At 43.1% G+C, this 23,620-nt stretch overlaps 1 protein-coding gene across 1 annotated transcript; it reads left to right on the top strand.

Annotated features, from left to right (window-relative positions):
- Positions 1-255: 255 nt before the first annotated feature.
- On the top strand, positions 256-21,224 carry LOC121436412 (ankyrin repeat domain-containing protein 7-like; the record flags this gene model as incomplete). The annotated part of the gene is made up of 8 exons (XM_041636274.1): positions 256-464; positions 1,728-1,842; positions 2,177-2,350; positions 12,642-12,748; positions 15,220-15,357; positions 16,634-16,691; positions 19,269-19,347; positions 21,106-21,224. Coding segments are annotated over exons 1-8 (999 nt in total), but the record flags the coding sequence as incomplete, so codon positions are not given.
- Positions 21,225-23,620: the final 2,396 nt, after the last annotated feature.

Raw genomic sequence — 23,620 nt, 5'->3', positions numbered from 1 at the left:
TGCGCACACGGCGTTCCTTGGCAACGACAGTTCTGCCAACTGCCTAAGAGGTGGAGGGATGTTAAACTTGGGGCTTCTCTGTGGGCGCATCCTGGCGAGATTCCGAGACTTGGTTGGCTCTGCATTAGTACTGGAAGTGGCTAACATTGGGACCCAGAGGTATTGGGTTCCTGTGAGCACTGCACTAAGGCTGTTAACGGGAGAAGGGAAGGCAATATAAGCAAGAGTCCAGGGTGAAGGGCCGCAGTCTGAGTCATGAAGAAGATCTTCAAGGGCCATTTGCCCTGGGGCTTCCTGGGCTTTAGAAATGCCAACGCTGAGAACCAAGAATGGCACAGGTACCTCACGGGCTACATACCTGTGAAGAAGATACACAAAGCTGCAAGCATGGGAGACATAACCCAAGTGCAGAGAATGCTCGAATTTGGGGATGTGGACGTGAACGTTACAGACCGGAAAAAAAGGTCAGAGGGCGCAGGGTGGGGGTGGCCCGGAACAGGTATGAGTGAGTGGCAGCGGCGTCCTAGGAGAGGTCTTGGCCCCTAAATACTGGAGAAAGGAGGCCGAGGCCTGCTTTCACAGGGGACGCTGGGCTTTCTCCCCACCACGGGCTTCTCAGCACCTGAAAACTGCACACTGTGGATGGGTCTAGAGTCTAGGCATTCTTAATGAGAAGCAAAGAAGAAGAGAAAGAAGGAAGACTTACTTCCTTCTTAGTTGGTCTCCAACCCCCATAATATTCTGCTTTCAGAGCGCTTTACTGACAGTTTAAATGTGATTTCACCCACACAGTTGAGATACACAGCATTTTCTGTAAATGTGCACATGAACGAACTGCTTGTTGCTGTGGAATCCCAGGACAAAACTTCATTCAATAAAATCCCATATTCATTTTATCTCTCGGGAACTAGGGATTACCTGTTACTTCCTGAGGGACCTTACATGGCAGCTGAAGCGAGAGGCTATTTATCTTCAGAGTCGGTTATTCAGCGTGGCCATCTTCACTTACCATCTACTGATCAGCTATTAGTCCTTCTGGCTCCTAAGTGGGATAGTTTGATTAGCAGCGGTCTTCATCAGAGGGTGCGTGACGCTCTCAACTTCCCACAAGAGCCCCACTAGCTTCAGTTGCTTCCTTGATGCTGAAGCGGATTGTTCCCTGGAGACTTTCTCAGTTCTGAGACTATGGAAGCAGTGCAGCTTGCCAGTGTGGTCCCTACTCCAGGCAGACCTCAGTCAACAAGCCGTTCCAAATCTCCCATTGTCTCTGCTGTGATGCCATCCCCGCTGGGATCCTCCAGGTTTAACTGTGCTCTCTTCTCAGCACTGCTGAGTAGAAAGAAAGAAATTCCAATAGGTTCCTCTGCTTTGGAGGAAAAGTGGCCCACTAGCTTCAGTTGCTTCCTTGATGCTGAAGCGGATTGTTCCCTGGAGACTTTCTCAGTTCTGAGACTATGGAAGCAGTGCAGCTTGCCAGTGTGGTCCCTACTCCAGGCAGACCTCAGTCAACAAGCCGTTCCAAATCTCCCATTGTCTCTGCTGTGATGCCATCCCCGCTGGGATCCTCCAGGTTTAACTGTGCTCTCTTCTCAGCACTGCTGAGTAGAAAGAAAGAAATTCCAATAGGTTCCTCTGCTTTGGAGGAAAAGTGAGGGCAGTCCCTGTTGCTGCCTAGTCTTACCGGCTTAACGCTGTACAGTAGCTCTCGGGCATGCTCTCTCTCACAGGACTGCTCTGCACTACGCCTGCGCTCACGGCCAGGCTGAAATGGCGGCCCTCTTGCTATGGTATGAATGCAACATTGAAGCCCGAGACAGCGACCTAAGTACAGCTCTGATCAAGGTAATTAGGGCCGACAGGTGCAGCCGTAGACGGAGGAGTATAACTCCTGATATCCAGGTGTGGGAGGCCTGTACCCCATCATGTGGGAGGCGGACATGGGGCCCGTAGTACTGTAGTACTGGAGGCAGAGGCTTGAGGACTGTGCCACACAAACCCAGGACATGCAGGTTTCATTACAGCCTGGGATACATGAGAACACAGTCTCAAAACTTTTTTTTAAACTTGAATAAAAATGAATTTCTGACATTTAAATGTAACTATTTGGTGGAACTTGTGGAAAGATTATCTCGAATTACTTTAGCTGACAGTCTTTCCCTTGGGACAATATCCACAGGCAGCACAGCGCCAGCACGAGGAATGTGTAAAGGTTCTCCTGGAAAACGGTGCTGACTCAAATGCCATTGATGCAAATCAAAACACGGCTCTCCACTATGCAGTCTACAACAACAGCACCTCCATAGCTGCCAAACTTCTGGAGTTCGGAGCAGACACTGAAATTAAGGCAAAGGTAACACCCATCTTTATTTCCCAGATAGTTTAAAGGCATTCTCCTGGAACCATTTCCACATATAGAAGCTAAAGTGAGCATTCCTTAACTAAAAATGGTTTATGTATCCACAAAAAATATTTGAGAAAACTGTATTAATATAAGTATAAGAAGCTTGCAGAATACCAAATAGACTAGACAAAAAAAAAAACTCCCCATAACACATAGTAATCAAAACACTAAACATACAGAATAAAGAAAGAATATTAAGAGCTGCAAAGGAAAATCCAAATAACATATAAAGGCAGACCTATCAGAATTACACCTGACTTCTCAGTGGAGATCTGAAAGCTAGAAGGTCATGGACAGATGTTTTGCAGACACTTAGAGACCATGGATGGAAGCTTAAACTACTATACCCATCAAAACTTTCAATCACCATAGACAGAGAAAACAAGATATTTCATAACAAAACCAGATTTAAAAATACCTATCCACAAATCCATACCTACATCTCTAGTACCTACAGAAAGTACTAAAAGGAAACTACAACCCAAGAAAGTTAGCTGCATCCATGAAAACACAGGCAATAAATAATCTCACATCAGCAAAACCAAAAAGAGAAACGCACACACACACACACACACACACACACACACACACACACACTATCACCAAAACAAAAAAATAACAGGAATTAACAATCATTGATCATTAATATCTCTTAATATCAATGGACTCGATTCACCTCTAAAAAGAAACAGACTGATGGAATGGATAAAAAAATAGGATCCATCCTTCTGCTTCGTACCAGAAACATTCCTCAAATTCAAAGACAGGCATTCCCTCAGAGCAAAGCATTGAGAAAAGATTTTACAACCAAATGGACCTAAGACTCAAGCTGGTGTAGCTATCCTAATATCTAGCAAAATGGGCTTTAAACTAAAATTAATCAAAAGAAATGAAGAAGGATATTTCACATTCATCACAGGAAAAAAATCCATCAAGATGAAGTTTCAATTCTGAACATTTACACTCCAAACACAAGGGCACCAGCATTTGTAAAAGAAACATTACTAATGCTTAAATCACATACAAACCCCACACACTAATAGTTGGAGACTTCAACACCCCACTCTCACCAATGGACAGGTCTGCCAGACAGAAACTTAACAGAGAAATAAGGGAACTAACAGATATTATGACCCAAATGGACTTAACAGGCATCTATAGAACATTCCACCCAAACACAGAATATACCTTCTTCTCAGCACCTCATGGAACAATCTCTAAAATTGACCACATACTCGGTCACAAAACAAACCTCAACAGATACAAAAAAGTTGGAATAACCCCATGTATCTTATTAGATCAACATGGAAAAAAGTTAGAATTCAACAACACAAACTACAGAAAGCCTACAAACCCATGGAAACTGAAAAACTCTCAACTGAATTACTACTGGGTCAAGAAAGAAAGAAATGAAAGATTTCCTAGAATTCAATGAAAATGAATGCACAACATACCCAAACTTATGGGACACTGTTGACTGAGTTTCTGTCCTGCCTGATTCCCACAGTCATTAAGTCCCAAAGAAATCACACAGAGGTCTACATTAACTATAAACTGATTGGCCCATTAGCTCAGGCTTCTTCTTAACTCATAACGTATATTAGCCCATTATTCTAGTATATGTTAGCCACATGGCTCAGTACCTTTTTCAGTGAGGCAATCACATCTGGCTTCTTCTGGGACTGGGCCAGGACTCCAGAACAGGACCTTCTTCTTCCCAGAATTATCCTGTTCTCCTTGACCTGCCTTTATTTCCTGCTGGTTGGGGGGGCTGATAATCTTATGGCGACCTAAAGAAAATTTAGAATATGATCAAGTCCTAACTGGACTATCCTGTGAGTCTTGATCATCTCAGGCAGCAGTCTTGAATCTGTTCTCGATGTAGAACTCAGATATCTGAGGCATCTGTTTCTATTAGAGATTTCTCAGGTGGTTTTCCTTAATCAAATCTGATTTTTCTTAACTCAGAATGAATCCACAGTCTTATTTCCTGTGGAAACAAAAGCAAAACTTCTTCTCCAAAGTAACATACCTTTTGACTTCAATTTTGAAGTCAGGGTACTTTCAAAGTACCTATCTTGGATTAATTCAGCAGCATTTATAAACAAGTATCTTTTGGCAGCTGTTGTACCTTCCTCAGCATTCAAACAACTAAAAGAGAACATAATAACATACAGTATCAAGATTCTCTGTGTGTTTTCCATCTTTACATGGCTTTATTTTATTTTATTATTATTATTATTTTTTTTGGTTTTTCGAGACAGGGTTTCTCTGTGGCTTTGGAGCCTGTCCTGGAACTAGCTCTGTAGACCAGGCTGGTCTCAAACTCACAGAGATCCACCTGCCTCTGCCTCCCGAGTGCTGGGATTAAAGGCGTGCGACATGGCTTTATTTTAAACTCTATTTCTTTTATTTTTAGTTTTTGGCTTTTTGAGAAAGGATTTCTGTGTATCTTATCCTGGAACTCACTCTGTAGACCAGGCTGTCCTTGAACTCAAAGAGATTTGCCTGTCTCTGCCTCCCAAGTGCTGGGATTAAAGGTGTGTGCTACCACACCTTGAACTCACAGAGGTCTGCTGCCTCTGTCTCCCAAGTGTTGAAATTAAAGGTGTGTACCACCATACCCAACTACTCTCTTTCTTTCTTTTTTATTTTAAGGACTTTAACCTTTTTCTTTTCTCTCCCAAGCCTGCATATATTTTAACACATTGTAAATCATTTAGAGGTTTTCTTCATCTTTGAATCTCTCTTTACTGTATATCTCTCTTTTTCTGACCACTTGAGTTTTTAATTTGCTAAGCAATATGAAGAGGATTAAAGCCATGGCTTTGATGGCTGATCCAGCCCATTTCTTAGCTTTCTGAGATTCCAGCCTCATGGCAGAGGTACCAGCTATAGCCAGGTCTATTGCCACAACTCTATGGCATTTCAAGGTCACTACCAGCAAGCAAGCTGCAACAATGTGCTCACAAACCACACTCAAATGCTCTGTAGCTAGACCTCAGCAAGAGATGCTGAGGAAATCAGAGAATCATCAGGTCATACTTCAAAAACCTGTACTCCACAATATTGGAAAATCTAAAAGTAATGGACAATTTTCTTGATAACTACCACATACCAAAGTTAAATTAAGACCAGATAACCAAATTAAATAGACCTGTAACCCATAAGGAAATAGAAATAGTCATCAAAAGCCTTCCCCCAAAAAAAGCCTAGGGTCAGATTGTTTGAGCAGAGACTTCCACCAGAATTTCAAAGAACAGCTAATACTGATACCCCTCAAATGTTCCATGCAATAGAAGCAGAAGGAACACTGCTAAACTCTTTTTACGAGGCTACAGTTACCCTCATACCAAAACCACACAAAGATACAACTAAGAAAGGGAATTACAGACCAATCTCCCTCATGAACATTCATGCAAAAATATTCAATAAAATACTGGCAAACTTAATCCAAAAGCACATCAGAAACATCACCCACCATGATCAAGTAGGCTTCATCCCAGAGATGCAGGGATGGTTTAACATACAAAAAACTGCCAATGTAATCTACCATATAAGCAAACTGAAAGAAAAAACCCATATAATCATCTCATTAGATGCTGAAAAATCCTTCAATAAAATCCAACTCCCCTTCATGATAAAGGTCTTGAAGACATCAGGGATACAAGGAACATTCCTAAACATAAAAAGGCAACATACAGCAAGCCAACAGCCAATATCAAACTAAATGGAGAGAAACTCAAAAGCAATTCCACTAAAATAGGAAAAAGACAAGGCTGTCTACTCTCTCCATATCTATTCACTATAGTACTTGAAGTTCTAGCTAGAGCAATAAGACAACAAAAGGAGATAAAGGGAATACAAATTAGAAAGAAAGAAGTCAAACTTTTGCTATTTGCAGACATGACAGTATACACAAGTGGCCCCCAAAATTCTACCAGGGAGCTCCCATAGCTAATAAATACCTTTAGCTATGTAACAGGATACAAGATTAGCTAAAAAAAAAAATCAGTAGTCCTTTTATATATAGATGATAAATGGGCTGAGAAAGAAATCAGAGAAACATCAAGTGTCACAATAGCCACAAACAACATAAAATATCTTCAGGTAACTGTAACCAAACAAGTGAAAGACCTGTATGACAAGAACTTTAAATTGTTGAAGAAAGAAATTGAAGAAGATATCAGAAAATGGAAAACTCTCCCATGCTCAAGGATTGGTAGGATTAACATAGTAAAAATTGCAATATTAGCAAGTAAATCTACAGATTCAATGCAATACCAACGAAAATCATAACACAATTCTTCACAGACCTTGAAAGAACAGTACTCAACTTCATATGGAAAACCAAAGAACCCAAAATAGCTAAAACAATCCTGTACAATAAAGGAACTTCTGAAGGTGTCACCATCCCTGACTTCAAGATCTACTATAGAGGTATAGTAATAAAAACAGTTTGGTATTGGCATAAAACAGACATGTGGATCAATGGAATCAAATTGAATACCCTGACACAAACCCACACACATATGAACACCTGATTTTGACAAAGAAGCCTAAATTATACAATGGAAAAAAGAAAGCATCTTCAACAAATTGTGCTGGCATAACTGGATGTCTGCATGTAAAAGAATGCAAATAGATCCATGTCTATCACCCTGCACAAAACTCAAGTCCAAGTGGATCAAAGAGCTCAACATAAATCCAATTACATTGAACCTGATAGAAGAGAAAGTGGGAAGTAGCCTTGAATGCATTGGCACAGACTATACTTCCTGAATATAACACCAGTAGCACAGATACTGATATCGACAATTAATACATGAAACCTCTTGAAACTGCAAAGCAAAGGACATGGTCAACAAGACAAAATAACAGCATACAGAATGGGAAAAGATCTTTAACAACCCATCATCTGACAGAGGGCTAATCTCCAAAAAGAACTCAAGAAACTAGACAACAAAATATCAAGTAACACAATTTAAAAATGGGGTATAGGTCTAAACAGAGAATTCTCAACAAAAGAAACTCAAATGGCCAAAAGACATTTAAGGAATGCTCATCAGGAAAATGCAAATCAAAACAACTCTGAGATACCATCTTACACCTGTCAGAATGGCCAAGGTAGTACTACTTCTCCCTAGTTTTTGGCAAAGACAGATAAACACCAGTGGAGAGAGCTTGCACCCCCATTTGGGGAGTTAAAACTGTGTAGATGGAAGAGCTGATACTCAATACTGCCCTGTCTGGGGTCGCTCTGCAGAGACCCTAAATGGATTTCCTTGTAGAGGGCCAGACTGCTGAATTGCCCCATAACATTTTGGGGGGCCTGAGGAAGGCCCCTCTGCCAATTTCCCTGCAGGGGATTCCCTTGGTATTCCTTTTTTGATTTACATCCATTAGCCCAATGTTTTTCTCTTTTTTTGGTCCCCAGGCTTATTCCTTTATCAGGACACTGCTTGATCTCATGCCCCATCTGACTACACCCAAAGCAACTTCCAGGAGATCTGTTAATTCTCCCTCTCCCTGGGCCTTGATTTCTTTATCAGAAGAGAACATCCTTAACTATTTTTCCCTGTGATGTAGCAGCCATGGCTAAGCCCTGACTATATGAGGGCCCAGTATTTGAACAAAGGTGAATATAATCAGAGATGTTGTCTTTCTTTCTAAAAGGTCTCAAAGCAGCCTGATAGGCAGCATTAGCATTCTCATACACTAGCTCGTTAGCAAAGGCCTAGATTCTCCATCCCCAATTCACCTGCCTGTTGTTGACATTAGCCTAGAGACAAAGACCTAAAATAATCCATCAGGTTCCTGCCTTATTTTTGACAAGTCCTCAGTATATTTTCCAGAAGATGGAAACTTATTTCAGGCCTTCTTGGCAGCTGCACTGATCTGGGCATACACTGCCACACCATAATTTAACTGCTGATCTGTCTCCTGATAAATGCCTTCTCCAGCGAGCATATCAAAAGTAATGGGAATTTATTGGGACCACTTTATTTCAGCTGTGACTTGACATTGTTCAGCAAATTCAGTTTTCCACAACAGGTAGTCCCTGCCTGACAGGCAAGCTTTGGCCATCTGTTTCTGATCTCCGGGAGGCAAGGTCTCTACAGCCATGTTTTCTAACAGAGTTTGTGTAAAAGGAGCAGGGGACCTATATGGAGAACAGACTATTTTAAATTCCTTGAGTTGTTTAAATGGGATTGACACATGCACCCTGACTAAATTTCCCTGAGTGTCCAATTGCTCCATCACTGGAATCATCGGAAACCTTGCACATCCTCTTCTCTGCTAACTGCCGCTCTAATACTAGCTTGTGGATGAGATGCATGACTAACGGTGAGTGTTGCCATGTTCCAGGAGGTCTTTGCAACATAGACAGCCCCCTAAGTGGATCTAAACCAGCTGCTACAGTAGGCAGAAGAGTGCCCTTCCGAAAAGACTTGCAGAATCTCATTTTTATTTTAAAGGATAGCACCACATCTCTCAAGCCCTTTAGCTCCGGCTCAATCTCACCACAAGGTTTCTACCTCTCGTCATTCATGGTCAGACATGAGGAAGGGCTTCTTCCTCAAGCCCAGCAGTCAAACTGATCATCACCAAACAGCTCCTCTGGCAGTGTGGAGGGTTTTGCTTCTAACTGTTCCAGAGGGAAATACCTCCTGCCATTCAGGGCACAAATCCAAACTGTGCCACATAAATGCCCACAGACTAAGCATCCACTGGGACTCCTCCAGGATTATACTCATCATGTTGTTGGATTTTCACTCCAATTCTCTCGCGTGTGTCTGCATCCAAGGTCCCGTGCTCAGGAAGCTAAAGGCACACCTGCTCTACAAACTCAGAAAGTTTCTGTGCTTGCTGCTGCTCTACTTCAGCTCCTCTGGGCTGTTAAAATATATTTAAGCAAATGTATAAACAGCTGGCTACTATTACCCTCCCCGTATTTACAGCTTTCCTCCAAGTTACTCACAGCGCTTCCTCTTTGCTATTATCTGAGCCCCTTTCACCTGTACTGTCCTTCACTTAGGTTTTTAGGTCTCCTTTGTCAGGACCTGCCGACCTGTTGAACATGCCTGAAAAGGGGAGTGAGGACTGAGAAGAGAAAGAGACAAGAGACAGAAGATAGAGTCAGGAGGGCTCTCAGTAAATACTGTAGCCACCTCGAATTTATTTCTCATTGTCCTTTTATACCCCAAAAAAGAGGAGGACAAAAGACTTCAAGGAACAAACAAAAGCAATCATCTCCTTAATTGTCAAAACACATCTAGTGACCACACCTTTGGTTAAACATCCTGTCATTTGGCCTTGGCAAACTTGAACTCTTTGATCTTGAGTCAAGATGGGAATAGAGTCACTGTGAACTTCTACAATCAACCTACAATCCGCAGCCCCAGAGAGGCTAGATAGCAAAGAGGGCCCAAAGAGGGATGCGTGGATTTCCCTGGGAAGGGGAAATAGAAGAGATCTCCTGGATAAACTGGGGTGGGGGTGGAGGGATGGGAACTTGAGGGAGCAAGAGCTGGGTTGGAGGCTGGATGGAGGGGGGAAGTAATAAAAGAGGATGACCCCAGCTAAGAATCCTAGCAATACTATAGAGGGTGCCTAAACTGGCCATCTGCTATAATCAGATTGATTTCCTAACTGTCATCAGAGATAATCTATTCAGAAACTTAGGGAAGTAGAGGTAGAGATTCACAGCCAAGCACTGGACTGAGCTTTGGGAGTCTTGCTGATGAAAGGGAAAAGGGATTGTATGAGCCAGGGGGGTCATGATGGGGGAACTTACAGAGATAACTGACCTGAGCTCATGGGAGCTCATGAACTCTGGACTAACAGTTAGGGAGACTCCATGGGACCAATCTAGGTCTTCTGCATGTGTATGACAATGTGTCACTTAGTCTCTTTGTAAGACTACCAGTAGAGAGATCAGGACCTGTCTTTTTGGGACCCTGTTCTACATGCTGGATTATCTTGCCCAGCTTTGATGCAAGGAGAGGAGCTTGGTCCTGCCTCACCCTGATGTGCCATGCTTTGTGCAGGCCCATGGGAGGCCTGTCCCTTTCTGAATGGAGATGGAGGAGGAGTAGAAGGGGAGGGGCGTAGATGGGAAGGGGGGGGGGATCCGGAAGAGAGGAGGAAGGGGAAACTTCAGTTGGTATGTAAAATAAATAAAAAATATTATTTAAATAAAATAAAATAAGAAATAGCCAATCTCTTTTAAAAGTTCAAGTCTTTCAGCATAAACAATTCAATGTCCAACTATCTGGGTTTCACTGGAGATCTTCTGGAGTCCTCCAAAGAGTCTGGGTCACTTCTCAAGCTCTGCCCTCTGCAACACACATAGTTTATCTTCTAGGCTCCAGTTAGCTCCACTCCATTGCTGCTGCTGGTCTTCCAATGGTACTGGCATCTCCAAAATGCTGGGGCCCCTTGCTGCAACTGGGCTGCACTTCACCAATAGCCTCTCATAGGCTGTCTTCATGGTGTAAGGCTTCAACTTCTTTGCATGACTCCTTTAGCCTGGGCCTTCGACTACACTGAGGCTGCACCTGTACCAATGGCCTCTCCTGGCCTCTCACAGTGCCAAGTCTCAGCTGCTCTCCATGACCCTTCATGCCTTCAAAACCAGTATCATCTGGGTGATCCTTACACATTACCAAGTCTGGCTACCAACATGTGGTACAACCTTGGTCACCTCTGGAACAGATCTTCCCTGTGCTCTCAGGAAACACTCACCAGAAGAGTTCTGTGAAGCTAGTCTCAATCACCACTAATTTGTTAGCTCCATCATCAACTGTCCCTTTACAGCAAAATTTTGCTTCAGTAGTTCGGGTATTATGTTAATCTCAGCTGACTCTTCAGCCCCAGCTAACCAGAACCATATCATCTAATTCAAAACAGCAAATGGCCCTGGTAGAGTCTCTAATACTGCCTCTGAAGTTCACAGGCCGGGCCTCCATTTTCTCAACATTCTTATCTTCCAAGTTCCACAGAACGCCCCACAGAACTCTATTTGTTTTTTTTAATTAATTAATTTATTTATACAATATTCTTTCTGCGTGTATGCCTGAAGGCCAGAAGAGGGCACTAGACCTCATTACAGATGGTTGTGAGCCACCATGTGGTTGCTGGGAATTGAACTCAGGACCTTTGGAAGAGCAGGCAATGCTCTTAACCGCGGAGCCATCTCTCCAGCCTCCCCCCCCCCCCCCCCGAACTCTTAACACTCAAACTTCTAGCCCAAAGTTCCAAATTCCTTCCACAAACCTCACCAAAACATGGTCAGGTCTGTTACAGCAATGCCCTACTTCTGGTACCAATCTGTCTGCATTAGGATTTCTTTTGCTGTGATGAAACACCAGGACCAGCAAGTTGGCGAGGAAGGGGTTTATTTGGCTTACACTTTAGCATTGCTGCTCATCACTGAAGAAAGAAGTCAGGACAGGAACTCAAGCAGGGCAGGATCCTGGAGCAGGAGCTGATGCAGAGGCCATGGATCAGTGCTGCTGACTGGCTTGCTTCCCATGGCTTGCTCAGGCTACCTTCTTTTTTTATTTTAGTTTTTATAAAAAGGAAACAAACTGTCTTTTTTTCATTTTACATACAAATCCCAGTTCCCACTACCTCCCCTCCTCCCATCACTTCCACCTTTTCCCCCACCCCCATCCACTCCTCAGAGGGGATAAGGCATATTGCTTTGAGGAAGGACCAAGGCCCTCCCTGCTATATCTAGGCTGAGCAAGGTGTCCATCCAAAGAGAATGGGTTCCAAAAAGTCTGCCCAAGCAATTGGGAAAAATCCTGGTGCCACTGCCAGTGGCCCTGCAGTGTGCCCCAACCATACACTGTCACCCACATTCACAGGGTCTAGTTTGGTCCTTCCCTGTCTGACCAGAGTTGGTGAGCTCCCATTAGCTCAGGTAAGCTGTTTCAGTGAGTGTCCCCATCATGGTCTTGACCTCTTTGCTCATATTCCCACTCTTCTCACTCTTCAACTGGACTTTGGGAGCTCCGTCCAGTTCTCCGCTGTCAGTCTGGATTCTTATAGAATCCAGGACCAGCAGCCCCAGGGACGGCACCACCTGCCATGGGCTGGGCCCTGCCCCAATGATCACTAAATGAGAAAATGCCTTCCAGCTGGATCTCAAGGAAGCATTTCCTCAGCTGAGGCTCCTTCCTCTGATGACTCCAGTTTGTGTGGGAGTTGTCAACTGTTCTTGTTTTCACAGAATGGCTACACACCGCTTATACTGGCAGTGCTGGAAAACAAACTGGAGATGGTGGAGCTGTTGTTACGGGCCGCGGCCAATATAAACGCCCTGGATAACTACAAGAGGTACCTTCAAAACCCTTTTCAATCCTTCCAACATTCTAGAGTGGTTGTGATAATTTAAAACATCAATACTAAATTCATAAGAATTTAGCTTACACTTATAGGAAACACATTAAAACAAATTAACAGGTAGGTAGAAATTAACTGTTCAACTTTGTCTGTCTCTCACACATTCAAAACTATGGCAGGGCTCACATTTCCTAATATTGACTGATCTTTGTTACTTGAAGTCGACTTTTTAGTCATATGATTTTATATTAACTAAAATAGTTTCATATTAGCCTTATTTTTAGAAATGTAAACTGCTAGTTTAAGATTCCAATGAAAGGGGGCTGGAGAGATGGCTCATTGGTTAAGAGCATTGCCTGCTCTTCCAAAGGTCCTGAGTTCAATTCCCAGCAACCACATGGTGGCTCACAACCATCTGTAATGGGGTCTGGTGCCCTCTTCTGGCCTGCAGGCATACACAGACAGAATATGGTATACATAATAAATAAATAAATAAAAAAAAAAGATTCCAATGAAATTCTTAACAATTTTACAGTATTTCCCACCTCTGTCTCTTGCATACATTTCCTCTAAAATTCTGTATTAGTGAGAAATACTTTTGAAAATTGTTTTATATCTTTGATGGCTCTTTGCTTTAAGTTGCTTTGTTTGAAGAATATCAGTGTTGGATTATCTCCAAATGACCAGACTGCATCTTATTAGATTATTAATCAATGTCTCCCCGTCCTTCTCTGATTTATGTTGATGTGTTCAGCTTGTCACTAGTCTGACCAAATATAGAAGAAACCATTTAATGGAGGAAAAATTTATTTTGCGTCACAGTTTCACGGGCTCCAATCCACGGTGGGCTAGAGTTACCTTGGAGCCAGAGTAAGGTAGATTATTACAGGAAGTGGGGGCATGAAGCAGGGGAAGGTCTCATCTCCTTAAAGCCAGGACACAGAAAAACAGGAAGGTACCCTGACAAGGCAAACCCTTCAAAGGACACGGCCTAGTGACCCAGGTCCTTCCCCAGAACCCGCATGCTAATAGACAAGCTACCAACAATCTCACAAATGAATTCATATACAGATGCCGTTAGCACCATGTGATCTAATCACCTCAGTGGTGCAACCTCCTCGGGCCAACTCCTCAGCCCTTAAAACTTGAGTCGATGTCCACTCATTGGACTGGCATGTACAGAGGAACTCACCTAGCTCCACCCGAGTAAACTTCCAGTAATGAAAGCAGGTTCTAAGAGATGGATAAAGACAACTTAGCTTCCTCCTCACAAGACTGGGTTTATCTGTGCCTTCCTGATTAATGCATGGCCTCACAAACATTACTTATCACCAAATATATTTTCTGAGGTGAACATAAGGATATATTCCTTTTTATCATTTATCTTATTTATATGCATGAATGTTTTGCTTGAATGGATACATGTGCACCATTTGTCTGTCTGGTGCTCATAGAGACAAAAAGAGGGCATCAGATTCCCTGGAATTGGGGTCACAGTTTTGCACCATCATAACTGGGTCTGAAACTGGGCCTTCTCTACAAGAGCATTAAGTGCTCTTAGCTATGGAGCTAGCTCTCTAGTCTGCCAAAATCAGGATAATATTCTTGAAGAGTTGTTTTCACATGTCTATGTAGCATTGATATCAGCACCTAGCTCAAGGTAGTCAGACTCATTAACCAAATCACTGTTACCAAAAATTATCTTTAATTTTAAAGTTCTATTTATTTTTTATGTTTATGAATGTTTTGTCTGCATAGATTTCTGTGTATCACATACATGTCTGGTACCCAAGGAAGTCAGAAGTGGGTGTAAGATCACTGGGAGCAGGAGCTAATATGATTGTGAGCCACCATGTGGGTGCTGAGAACAGAACCCAGGTCCTCTGCAAGAACAAACAAGTGTTTTTAACCACGGAGCCATTTCTCCAACCTGCTATTATCTTTACTACTAATATTTTATATTAATAACTTTTGAAATAACACCAATAACTTTTCCTTGTTTGGCCTGTTGCTGACTATGAATTACAGTCTATTACATCAGGCTGGGGAAGTCATGGAGACATCTTCATTTAATTTCGCCCACTTCAGGTAAATGATCTAGGCATAGCACTAGCCCCTGCATGGCATGGAATTCTACTGAGCAGCACAGCAGTGGTGCAGGAGGGCTCTGGGTTCTCCCCTTTAGCATTAGAGGTAACAAAGATCAGTGAATGAGATCCCCCCTATGGTTTTGTCTGTTCTTAACTGCTAATGACTACTCTAACACACAGGCTACAGGGGAACTCAGACAGTTGTTTATATGACTTTAAGAAAGTGTGCCAGGAAGCCCGGTGTTGGTGGCACTAGCCTGGTCTATCTAATAAGTGCCAGGACAACCAGGGCTATGTCTCAAAATAAATACATAAACAGACGGACAAGTAAATAAAGTGAAGTGTGTCAGGGTAACATTACATTTGTTGTTTTAGGTCTGCCCTCATCCATGCTGTGAGAGCTCAGTCTAGAGACATGATCGGCTTTCTTCTCCAGCAGGGTGCAGATGCGTCTTTGGTGGATGTCTACGGGGCAACTGCACAGAGTTACACTGTTTTTGAAACCTTTCAAGTGTAAGTGTTTATATTACAGTACTGGCTAGCTTCAAGTTGATATTTTTAGTAGTTATAACCACCCCATCCTTATATATCCAATGAGATTTCACAGTCCAGTCTGTGGCATGGCCATGAGTTAGTGGACTTCATGGACCAGAAGCCAAGCAAACACTGGACTAGGTTGGAGGAGGGACAGGTACAGAGTTCTCTATCTTAGGACCTTGACTTTGGCAGCACTGGCGACTGAACTGAGATTCGCAACTGCTTGGTATGGTCTCCCCTGCGCTAGACCCCCAGGCCCTGTCTCAGGAGGGCTAAGTCCTTTACTTAGGATCAGAGCACCACTCTTCCACTCCGATCCTAAGACCCACACAAGGTGTATAGATAGTGTTCCGGCTTTACGTGGCCTTATTGGTTGTTTGGGTTTTTTAATGTCAAAATTAGCAGAAAATGTGGCTATCTTCTCCTGAGTTCTCTCCCTCAATATTGTTCTTTTTTTCAGTTTTTAAAATATTATTTTTATATGTATGGGTGTTTTGCTTGCATGTATGTCTATGAATCTCTTGCATGACTGATGCCCACAGAGGCCAGAAGAGGGTGGAACTGGAGTTACACACAGCTGTGAGCTGCCAGGTGACTGTTAGGATCAAAGCTGGGTCTTCTGCAAGAGCAGTGTTCTTAACCACTGGGCCATCTCTCCAGCCCCTGGCGTTTATAGTTTTTAATGTTTGACGCTTTCTTTCTGGCAAGAGATGCCCAATAACAACGGACAGGCTTTCCTTTGATTCTTCTACATTTAGACTTCTGATTAACGTTTTCAAGGGTTTTCTCAGCCGGGGCAATTCAGGCAGCAAAAGCAACAAGAACCAGTCCTTGAACCCTCAGCTCATCTTTAAAGAGAGGACATTGTACAAATAGATAATCCTGTCACTCCTGGCCGTGGAATCCAGAGGGAGTGTTCCTTGAGAACATTCTAGACTGAGAGAAGTAGAAGCTAGAAGCAGAAAGAGGAACCTGCAAGCTTGATTGTTTCAGAAGTTGACATAGAAACAAATAAAAACTGCCATATAGCTGGCTGTGGTGGTGCACTCAGGGGGCAGAGGCAGGCAGATCTCAAAGTTGGAGGCCAACCTGGTCTACAGAGTGAGTTCCCGGACAGGCAGGGCTGTTACACAGAGAAACTCAAATAAACTTAACCAAACCAAAATAAAACAAAAAACTAGATGGCTTACTTTTCCTAGGACTTAAAAAAAAAACTTCTAGCTCTCCTCTCACTGTAGTCTTTGCTCTGCAGGCTTTCCAAAGGCCCCAGTTCTACAACAAGAGAGGACAGATATAATTCTGATGCCAAGGTAAAAAGCTGATTTGTCATGCTGACTTTTTGATTTGGGGCTCTGGGGATTTGGTTCAGTGGTGGGGTGTTTGCCTGGCTAGTATAAGGGCTAGGTTTGGTCCTCAGCTCCGAGTGGGGGACATGTGCTGTAAATTTGTTCTCTCTCTCTCTCTCTCTCTTCTAATAGCAAAGTTGACTTGGGAAGAGGCTTTAACATAGATTTTTATGCGCAAACATTAATTCAAAGAGGGGGTGGGGTAGGAGACAGAACAATAGTCTGAAAACTTGTGTGGCCTTTCTCAATGAAGAGTCAGACTTGTTTTACAAATAGCCCTATATACAATCTTGGTGGCTTCTGAGGTGACATTGTTCAGGGGTTTGGTGTGCTGGCTGGTTTCTGTCGATTTGATACAAACCTAGACATATCTGGGAAGAGGGAATTTTAATTGACAAAATAAGATTGCCCTACAGGCAAATCTGCGGGCATTTTCTTGATTGATGATTTGTGTGGGAGGGGAGGGCCCAGCCCATTGTGGGTGGCTCTACCTCTGAGCAAGAGCTCCTGGGGTATGTAAGAAAATGAATGGAGCAACAGGGATTAACCAGCTAGGAAGCCACACTCCTTCCTGGTCTCTGCTTCCGTTCCTACCTCCAGGTCTCTGAGTTCCTGCCCTGGCTTCCTTGCAAGCTGTAAGATGAAATAAACTTTCCTCTCCAAGTTAGTTTTGGTCTTGGTGTTTTATTACATCAAAAGAAATCCCATCTAAGACAGTTGGTAAGGAATACTTGCCCCATCTTTTGTAAATGAGATCTTAAGTGAATCTTAAGTGAATAGCTCCTGGCTGTGATTGGGCAGGTTGGAGGCTGATCTGAAAACACTCTAAGTCACAAGGTCAAAGGAATCCCTGTTGACAGGTCACAGGGAGTTGAGAAATGCACTTTGACTATAAGCGAAGTTCATGAAACTGTGAGATTCTCAGAGCTGCAGGTTAACAGCTGGGACATGGGAAGGGTAAACTGGAAGCTCACATTCGTTTAGGTCTAAGCTTGGTTCATCGCTATGTGAACAGTATTATTTGAAGTGTCTGTACAAAACCCTGTCTCTCTATAAACAATCTTCACACTGATTTGATTGTGTTGGGAGGCCTGGATCACCTGACTGCCATTTCCTGAGAGTCCAGACCAGGGCTTCCTTTCCCTTTGCTTGCTCCACTAATTTCCCTGTCTTTATATCCTGCCTCAATTTCCCCTTTAGTACCCTTTTATCTGAGGCTTTTCTCCCTTGATTGTAAGAACTGTATATGAGCCGGGCGGTGGTGGCGGGCGCCTTTAATCCCAGCTCTTGGGAGGCAGAGGCAGACGGATCTCTGTGAGTTTGAGGGCAGCCTGGTCTACAAAGCTAGTTCCAGGTCAGCCAGGGCTACACAGAGAAACCCTGTCTTGAAAAACTAAACCAAACAAACAAAAGAACTGTATATGAAGCCTCTTCGCTGCTGAGCAGGGATGCAGGCTCTGTCCACCCAGGGACTCAAAAATCTTGATCATGTTGATGGAATAGAACCTCATGAAGGTTGTGAATCTGGGGGGAGGCTGTTCTTATTCAGGATGTCAAAGTATGCTGTGCCTGGGCCTAAGATCAGTTTGGATGTGTAAATCACAGAGGACCGAGAACGTATTGCCCAAGTTGTTAGGAATGTATACAGAGTCTTCTAATAATGGTACAAGCTGTCTTAAGTACTTCTGTTAGTATTTCAAGGGCTTTCTGGATTGAGACCCTTGATTTGTGAAAATAAATATTAATGCTTATATCATAACAGTATGGCTAAGACAACAAAAATTTCAAGGCGTAATCTAGCATCAGAACAAATGAAAAGAAAACTACAGTGAAGTTGTAATCATTGCGTCTGATTATAGCCACAATGAACAATTTAACCACTGCGAGGTCATAAATGTGGATAGAGTTATAGCTGGACTTGACTTTGTACTTGAGATCTTTTCTTGTTTTAGACTTTGCAGCCTTACCATGTTTTGCTGGTAACTGGCATTGCCCTTAGGTGGTTCTTGAGGCTCTGGAGACTCAGAGGGGACAGACTTCGTTCTGGAATAAGGCTACATTAAGTTGATTTCTTCCGGTCTGGGGAGAGCAGGCCACAGTGTACCCTTAAGGTGTCAGCAGATACATATATTCTTGGCATGGAGGCTTCTGAGTAAAATCTAATTGTGCTCTCCGCAGAGGCTGAAGCAAGTGTGGGTGCTATAGTAGAGACTGAGCAGCAAGCTCATGTGAGGTTTGGGGGGGCTGCAGATTTTAGTCCTCCCCAAGTTATTAGAGGAATTGCTAAAGTTCTCAGGTAACATGGATCATGAATGCCTCCTTTGGTCTCCCAGAGGCAATGGGATCTTGTGTTCTCTGGAGTCCCCTTGCCATTTTCAGATCGCCTGCATCCTTGGGTGGCCCACGCCCTCGCTGCTTCTGGATTAAATGATTATAACTAATTCTTGCAGAGATATCAGAGCCATTTCCTCATCTTCAGCAATGTGTTTGCCAGTGTCCCATAACTTAGGAGAGATTCCAGATGTAACAACTTATCCTTAGGCCATGTCTAGTGCAATTCCCAAGCTGGTGCTGATAGTAACAATGCCTTTTAGATTGAAGAAAAGTACTTCTAACCAAGGTAAGAAGTTACTGAAAGACAAATGTCTAGACTTTCCTAAGAAGAAATTCATGTAATTAAACCATGCAAACACATTGCAACATTTAACAAACAGGTAAATTTTCCCAGTGTCCCACTGGGAGCGTGGGTGCCAGGAATTGGCACCAGGGGTCCTGACACCTTAAATACAATTGAATTAAATGAGTATTTTCTGTAACCTTGAGGGAATGTTGACGTCATTGGAAAAGATCTTCACTGTGTGCTCCTGAAGCTTGGCTTCCTTAACTCTAGACATTTGCCACAAAACATGGGGCAGAAGAGACAGGGAATCTTGAGATGTGAGCGGGAACAGTAAGTGGTTTGGACCATTAGAGACTGCAAAAACCCCCGGAGCATCTATTGGCTGGTTCCTCTAACAGCCTGTTGAAGCACATTGACAAACATGGTTGTCTCATTCAGAAGGGAACACTCTGGAGACCAGATACCACAACAATGGGCCAGTGTGTTACCACCTGCAGCAAGCCACAGTAGGCGAGGGAGTGGCCACCCTTGAGGAACAGGTGTAGTGACCATGTACGGATAGCCTTGTCAATAGAACCAATGAGGAAGAAGCTGCCACCGCGGCTTGCCAGTTGCTTTCCTGTTGACTAGATATGAACTTAAAATAGTTTCTTCCATGCACAATGCACATTTTTGTAATGTTCTCCAACACTTTGGGACAGGAATTGAGGAAGCCAGCTCAGCAGTGAAAAGCCGGCTTATGAATTCTATAAACAGTCCATCTAAATCCCAGAGTTCTAGCTATGGAATCAAAGAGCACTGGCTCACCAAGCACTAATTACAAATGGAGACAAGTGTCATGATAAATGCGACAAAAGCGATGGACGCAAAGGTCCCAGAAAAAGGGAGGCACGGAAGGAGAAGCCTGTGCAATGGTGGTGGTCAGTAAGGGGGCCTTCCACAGTACGGGCAGCATCTGGAGGGAGCGGGACCTTTGTTTACCCTGTGCCCATGCTCTGGTCACAGGTCCATTCAGAAGATGCCAGTGCAGTTGAGAAATATGCAGTTTGTTGAGTTCTTGGCCTTTTCACTTTCTTTTTTAACAGGAAGACTGCTTATCCTGTGCACAATCCACCCAGGACGGGGAAAGGATGGCACAATCGCCAGCGAGGGAGGAGAGCAACAGAGGCGCAGCGGACAAGCTGGGGAGGTACAGCTGCCTGCACATTCCCTTAGTTAAAACAAGCACCATGGTGGTATGAGATGGTCTCTGTAACATTAAACTGATAAGAAGAAACTCGTTTGTAAGTGTTGGTAGTTCCTGAAAACCACGCCAATAAAGCATAGGCTAATGATAGCAGCCATTATTTGAGTGGGAAAGACAAGACAACCAAATACAGTAACTTAGGCTCCCTTTAAAGCTGCCTGATATTTGCCATTTGCATGCAGCCTGACTGGTCTTATGAGCTCAGTCCAGTGTAAAGGGATCCCCAAGAGTTGCTTTACTTTCTCCCTCTGGTGTGTATATGTGGGGAGAAAACCCTTTAACTGGATAAAAGTCATCGGTGTGTGGTAAAGGAAAGAGTTAGTTTAGTTTCCAGCCTTCCCATTTGCTGGGAGTGTGACTTGGGACGGTTTATAACTGTTTCCCGTTGTGAGGTGTGTGGCGCGGGCTTGCAGGTGGCGCTAAAAGCCACTGCTTCCGTGAGTGCTGACTCCCAGATTACCGTTGCCAGTCACTTTACTGCTCTGTTATTGTTGCTCGTGTTTTTTCTGCAGAAATCTTTTACTTCTTTGACCTTTACCTGACCTCCAGCACAACTCGTCCCACAGAACTTTCCATTGCAGCAGTGGCCTGCATCCTCCCCACACCCGTGACCCGTGTGGAGAACTTAAAAGTACTATGGCTGTTCTAGTCAACTTAGACACACACAGACAAACACCAACACATGCACACAGGCACGCGCACAAATCCACAGCGATCACTTGTAGAATAGCTTTAGCAGAGGTACTATCCATGGAAAGCCCTCTGATTAATATAAAGTAGGTTGTGATACACGGTGAGCTAAGAGGCTTTCTCTTTTATCTGTCTCTGTTTATAGCTTTGAAGATAATTTGTAAGAATGAATACTTAACAATAAAGCTCCCAAGTTATTCATTTTGTTCCTATATGTGAATTTTCAATTCTACTGGGACAGCTAAGATCCCAAATATAACCAAAATATACGACCACACGAACAGACTAAAAGACAAAAACCACATCCATGTTCATACTGTTAGATGCAGAAAAGGTTTTTGACAAGATCTAATGTCCCTTCATAATAAAAGTCCTGGAGAGACTAGAGATACAGTGGGCATGTCTCAACATAATAAGGCAATTCAAGGCAATCCCACAATCAACATAAACTTAAATGGAGAGAAACTCGAAGTGTTTCCACTAAAATTAGGAACAAAACAAGGTTCTCCCCTCCTCCATACTCATTCAGTCTGGTGTTTGAAGTCTTTGCTAGAGCAGTAAGACAACTAGCTGATGGAGATCAAGGAGCTGCAGATTGGAAAGGAAGAAGTTAAAGTATCTTTATTTACAGGTAATATGGCTTTATACGTAAAGGAACCTAGAAAATTCACCAGGACATTTCTACAGCTGATAAACACTTTCACTAAAGTGGCTGGATATAAAATTAGCACGCAGAAAAATCAGTAGCCTTCTGTTTTAGGATTTCCGTTGCTTCAATGAAATGCCATGACCATAAAGCAAGTTGGGGAGAAAAGGGTTTATTTGGCTTACACTTCCACATTGTTGTTCATCACTGAAGGAAGCCAGGACAGGAACTCAAGCAGGGCAGGATCCTGGAGGCAGGAGCTGATGCAGAGGCCATGGAGGGATGCTGCTTCCTGGCTTGCTCCTAATGGCTTTCTCAGCCTGCTTTCTTATAGAACCCAGGACCACCTCCTCATGGATGGCACCACCCACCATGGGCTGGACCCTCCCCCATCAGTCACTAATCAAGAAAATGCTTTACGCTGATCTTATGGAGGCATTTTTCTCAATTAAGGCTCCTTCCTTTCAGATAACTTTAGTCTGTGTGCCAGGTTGACAGCAGGCTGGCTGGCTTGCCTTCCTATATACAAATGATAAATGGACTGAGAAAGAAATTGGAAACAGACCTTTAATAATAGCCTCAAAAATATCTTGGGGCAATTCTAACCATGTAAGTGAAAGACTTGTATAATAAAAACTTAAAGACATTGAAGAAATTAAAGAAGACACCAGAAGATCAAAAATATCTCCATGCTCATGGATCAGTAAAATTATTATAATGAAATGGCCATCCTACCAAAAACTATCTATAGATTCAACACAATCCTCATCAAAATTGCAACACAGTTCTTCACAGAAACTGAAAAACTAATTTTAAGATTCATATGAAAATACTCACACATACAATAGCAGGGCTGCTAAAACAATCCCGAATAATAAAAGAACTGCTGGAGGTCTCACCTCCTCAGATTTCAAGTTGCATTACAGACGTATAGCAATAAAAATAGCATGGTGTTTGCATTAAAACAGATATATTGATTAATGGAATTGAATCAAGGAACCAGTTATAAGTCCACTCACCTGAGTTTCGACAAAAAAAAAAAAAGCCAAAAATATGCACTGGGGGAAAGAGAGCATCTTCAACAAATGGTGCTGGTCTAACTGTAGAAGGAGTTGCTGGCAGGCCTGCTTTTCGTCCTACCCAGCTACCGCACGGCTAGCTTAGCCCCGGAAATAATTACATGGAAACTGTATTCTTTTAAGCACTGCCTGGCCCGTTAGCTCTAGCCTCTTATTGGCTAATTCTCACATCTTGCTTTTACCCATATTTAGTAATCTGTGTAGCACCACAAGGTGGTGGCTTACCAGGAAAGATCTTAACCTGCGTCTGTCTCAGAGAGAAGAGGCATGGTATCTGACTCACTTCCCTTCTTCCCAGCATTCTGTTCTGTCAACTCTGCCTATCTAAGCTGCTGTCCTATCAAAGACCAAGGCAGTCTCTTTATTTGACCAATGAAAGTAACACATAGACAGAAGACCCACCTACAACAGAACTGAATAGCACAAAATTCCAAATGGATCAAGGACCTCAACATAGGCCAGACACATGAATCTGGTAGGAAAGAAAGTTAAACAGCCTTTAACTTGTGGGCACAGGAAAAGACTTCCTGAACAGAACACTGGTAGCAGAGGCACTAAGACCTACAATAAATACCCAGGACCTCATGAAACTGAAAGCTTACGTATGGCAAA

Source organism: Microtus oregoni, unplaced genomic scaffold (genome assembly GCF_018167655.1).
Source record: "Microtus oregoni isolate MIOR12 unplaced genomic scaffold, Mior012 000049F_ref0000343, whole genome shotgun sequence".
NCBI classification, from domain to species: domain Eukaryota; kingdom Metazoa; phylum Chordata; class Mammalia; order Rodentia; family Cricetidae; genus Microtus; species Microtus oregoni.
Note: the sequence above shows the minus strand (reverse complement) of the source record. Positions and strands in the feature narration are given on the sequence as shown.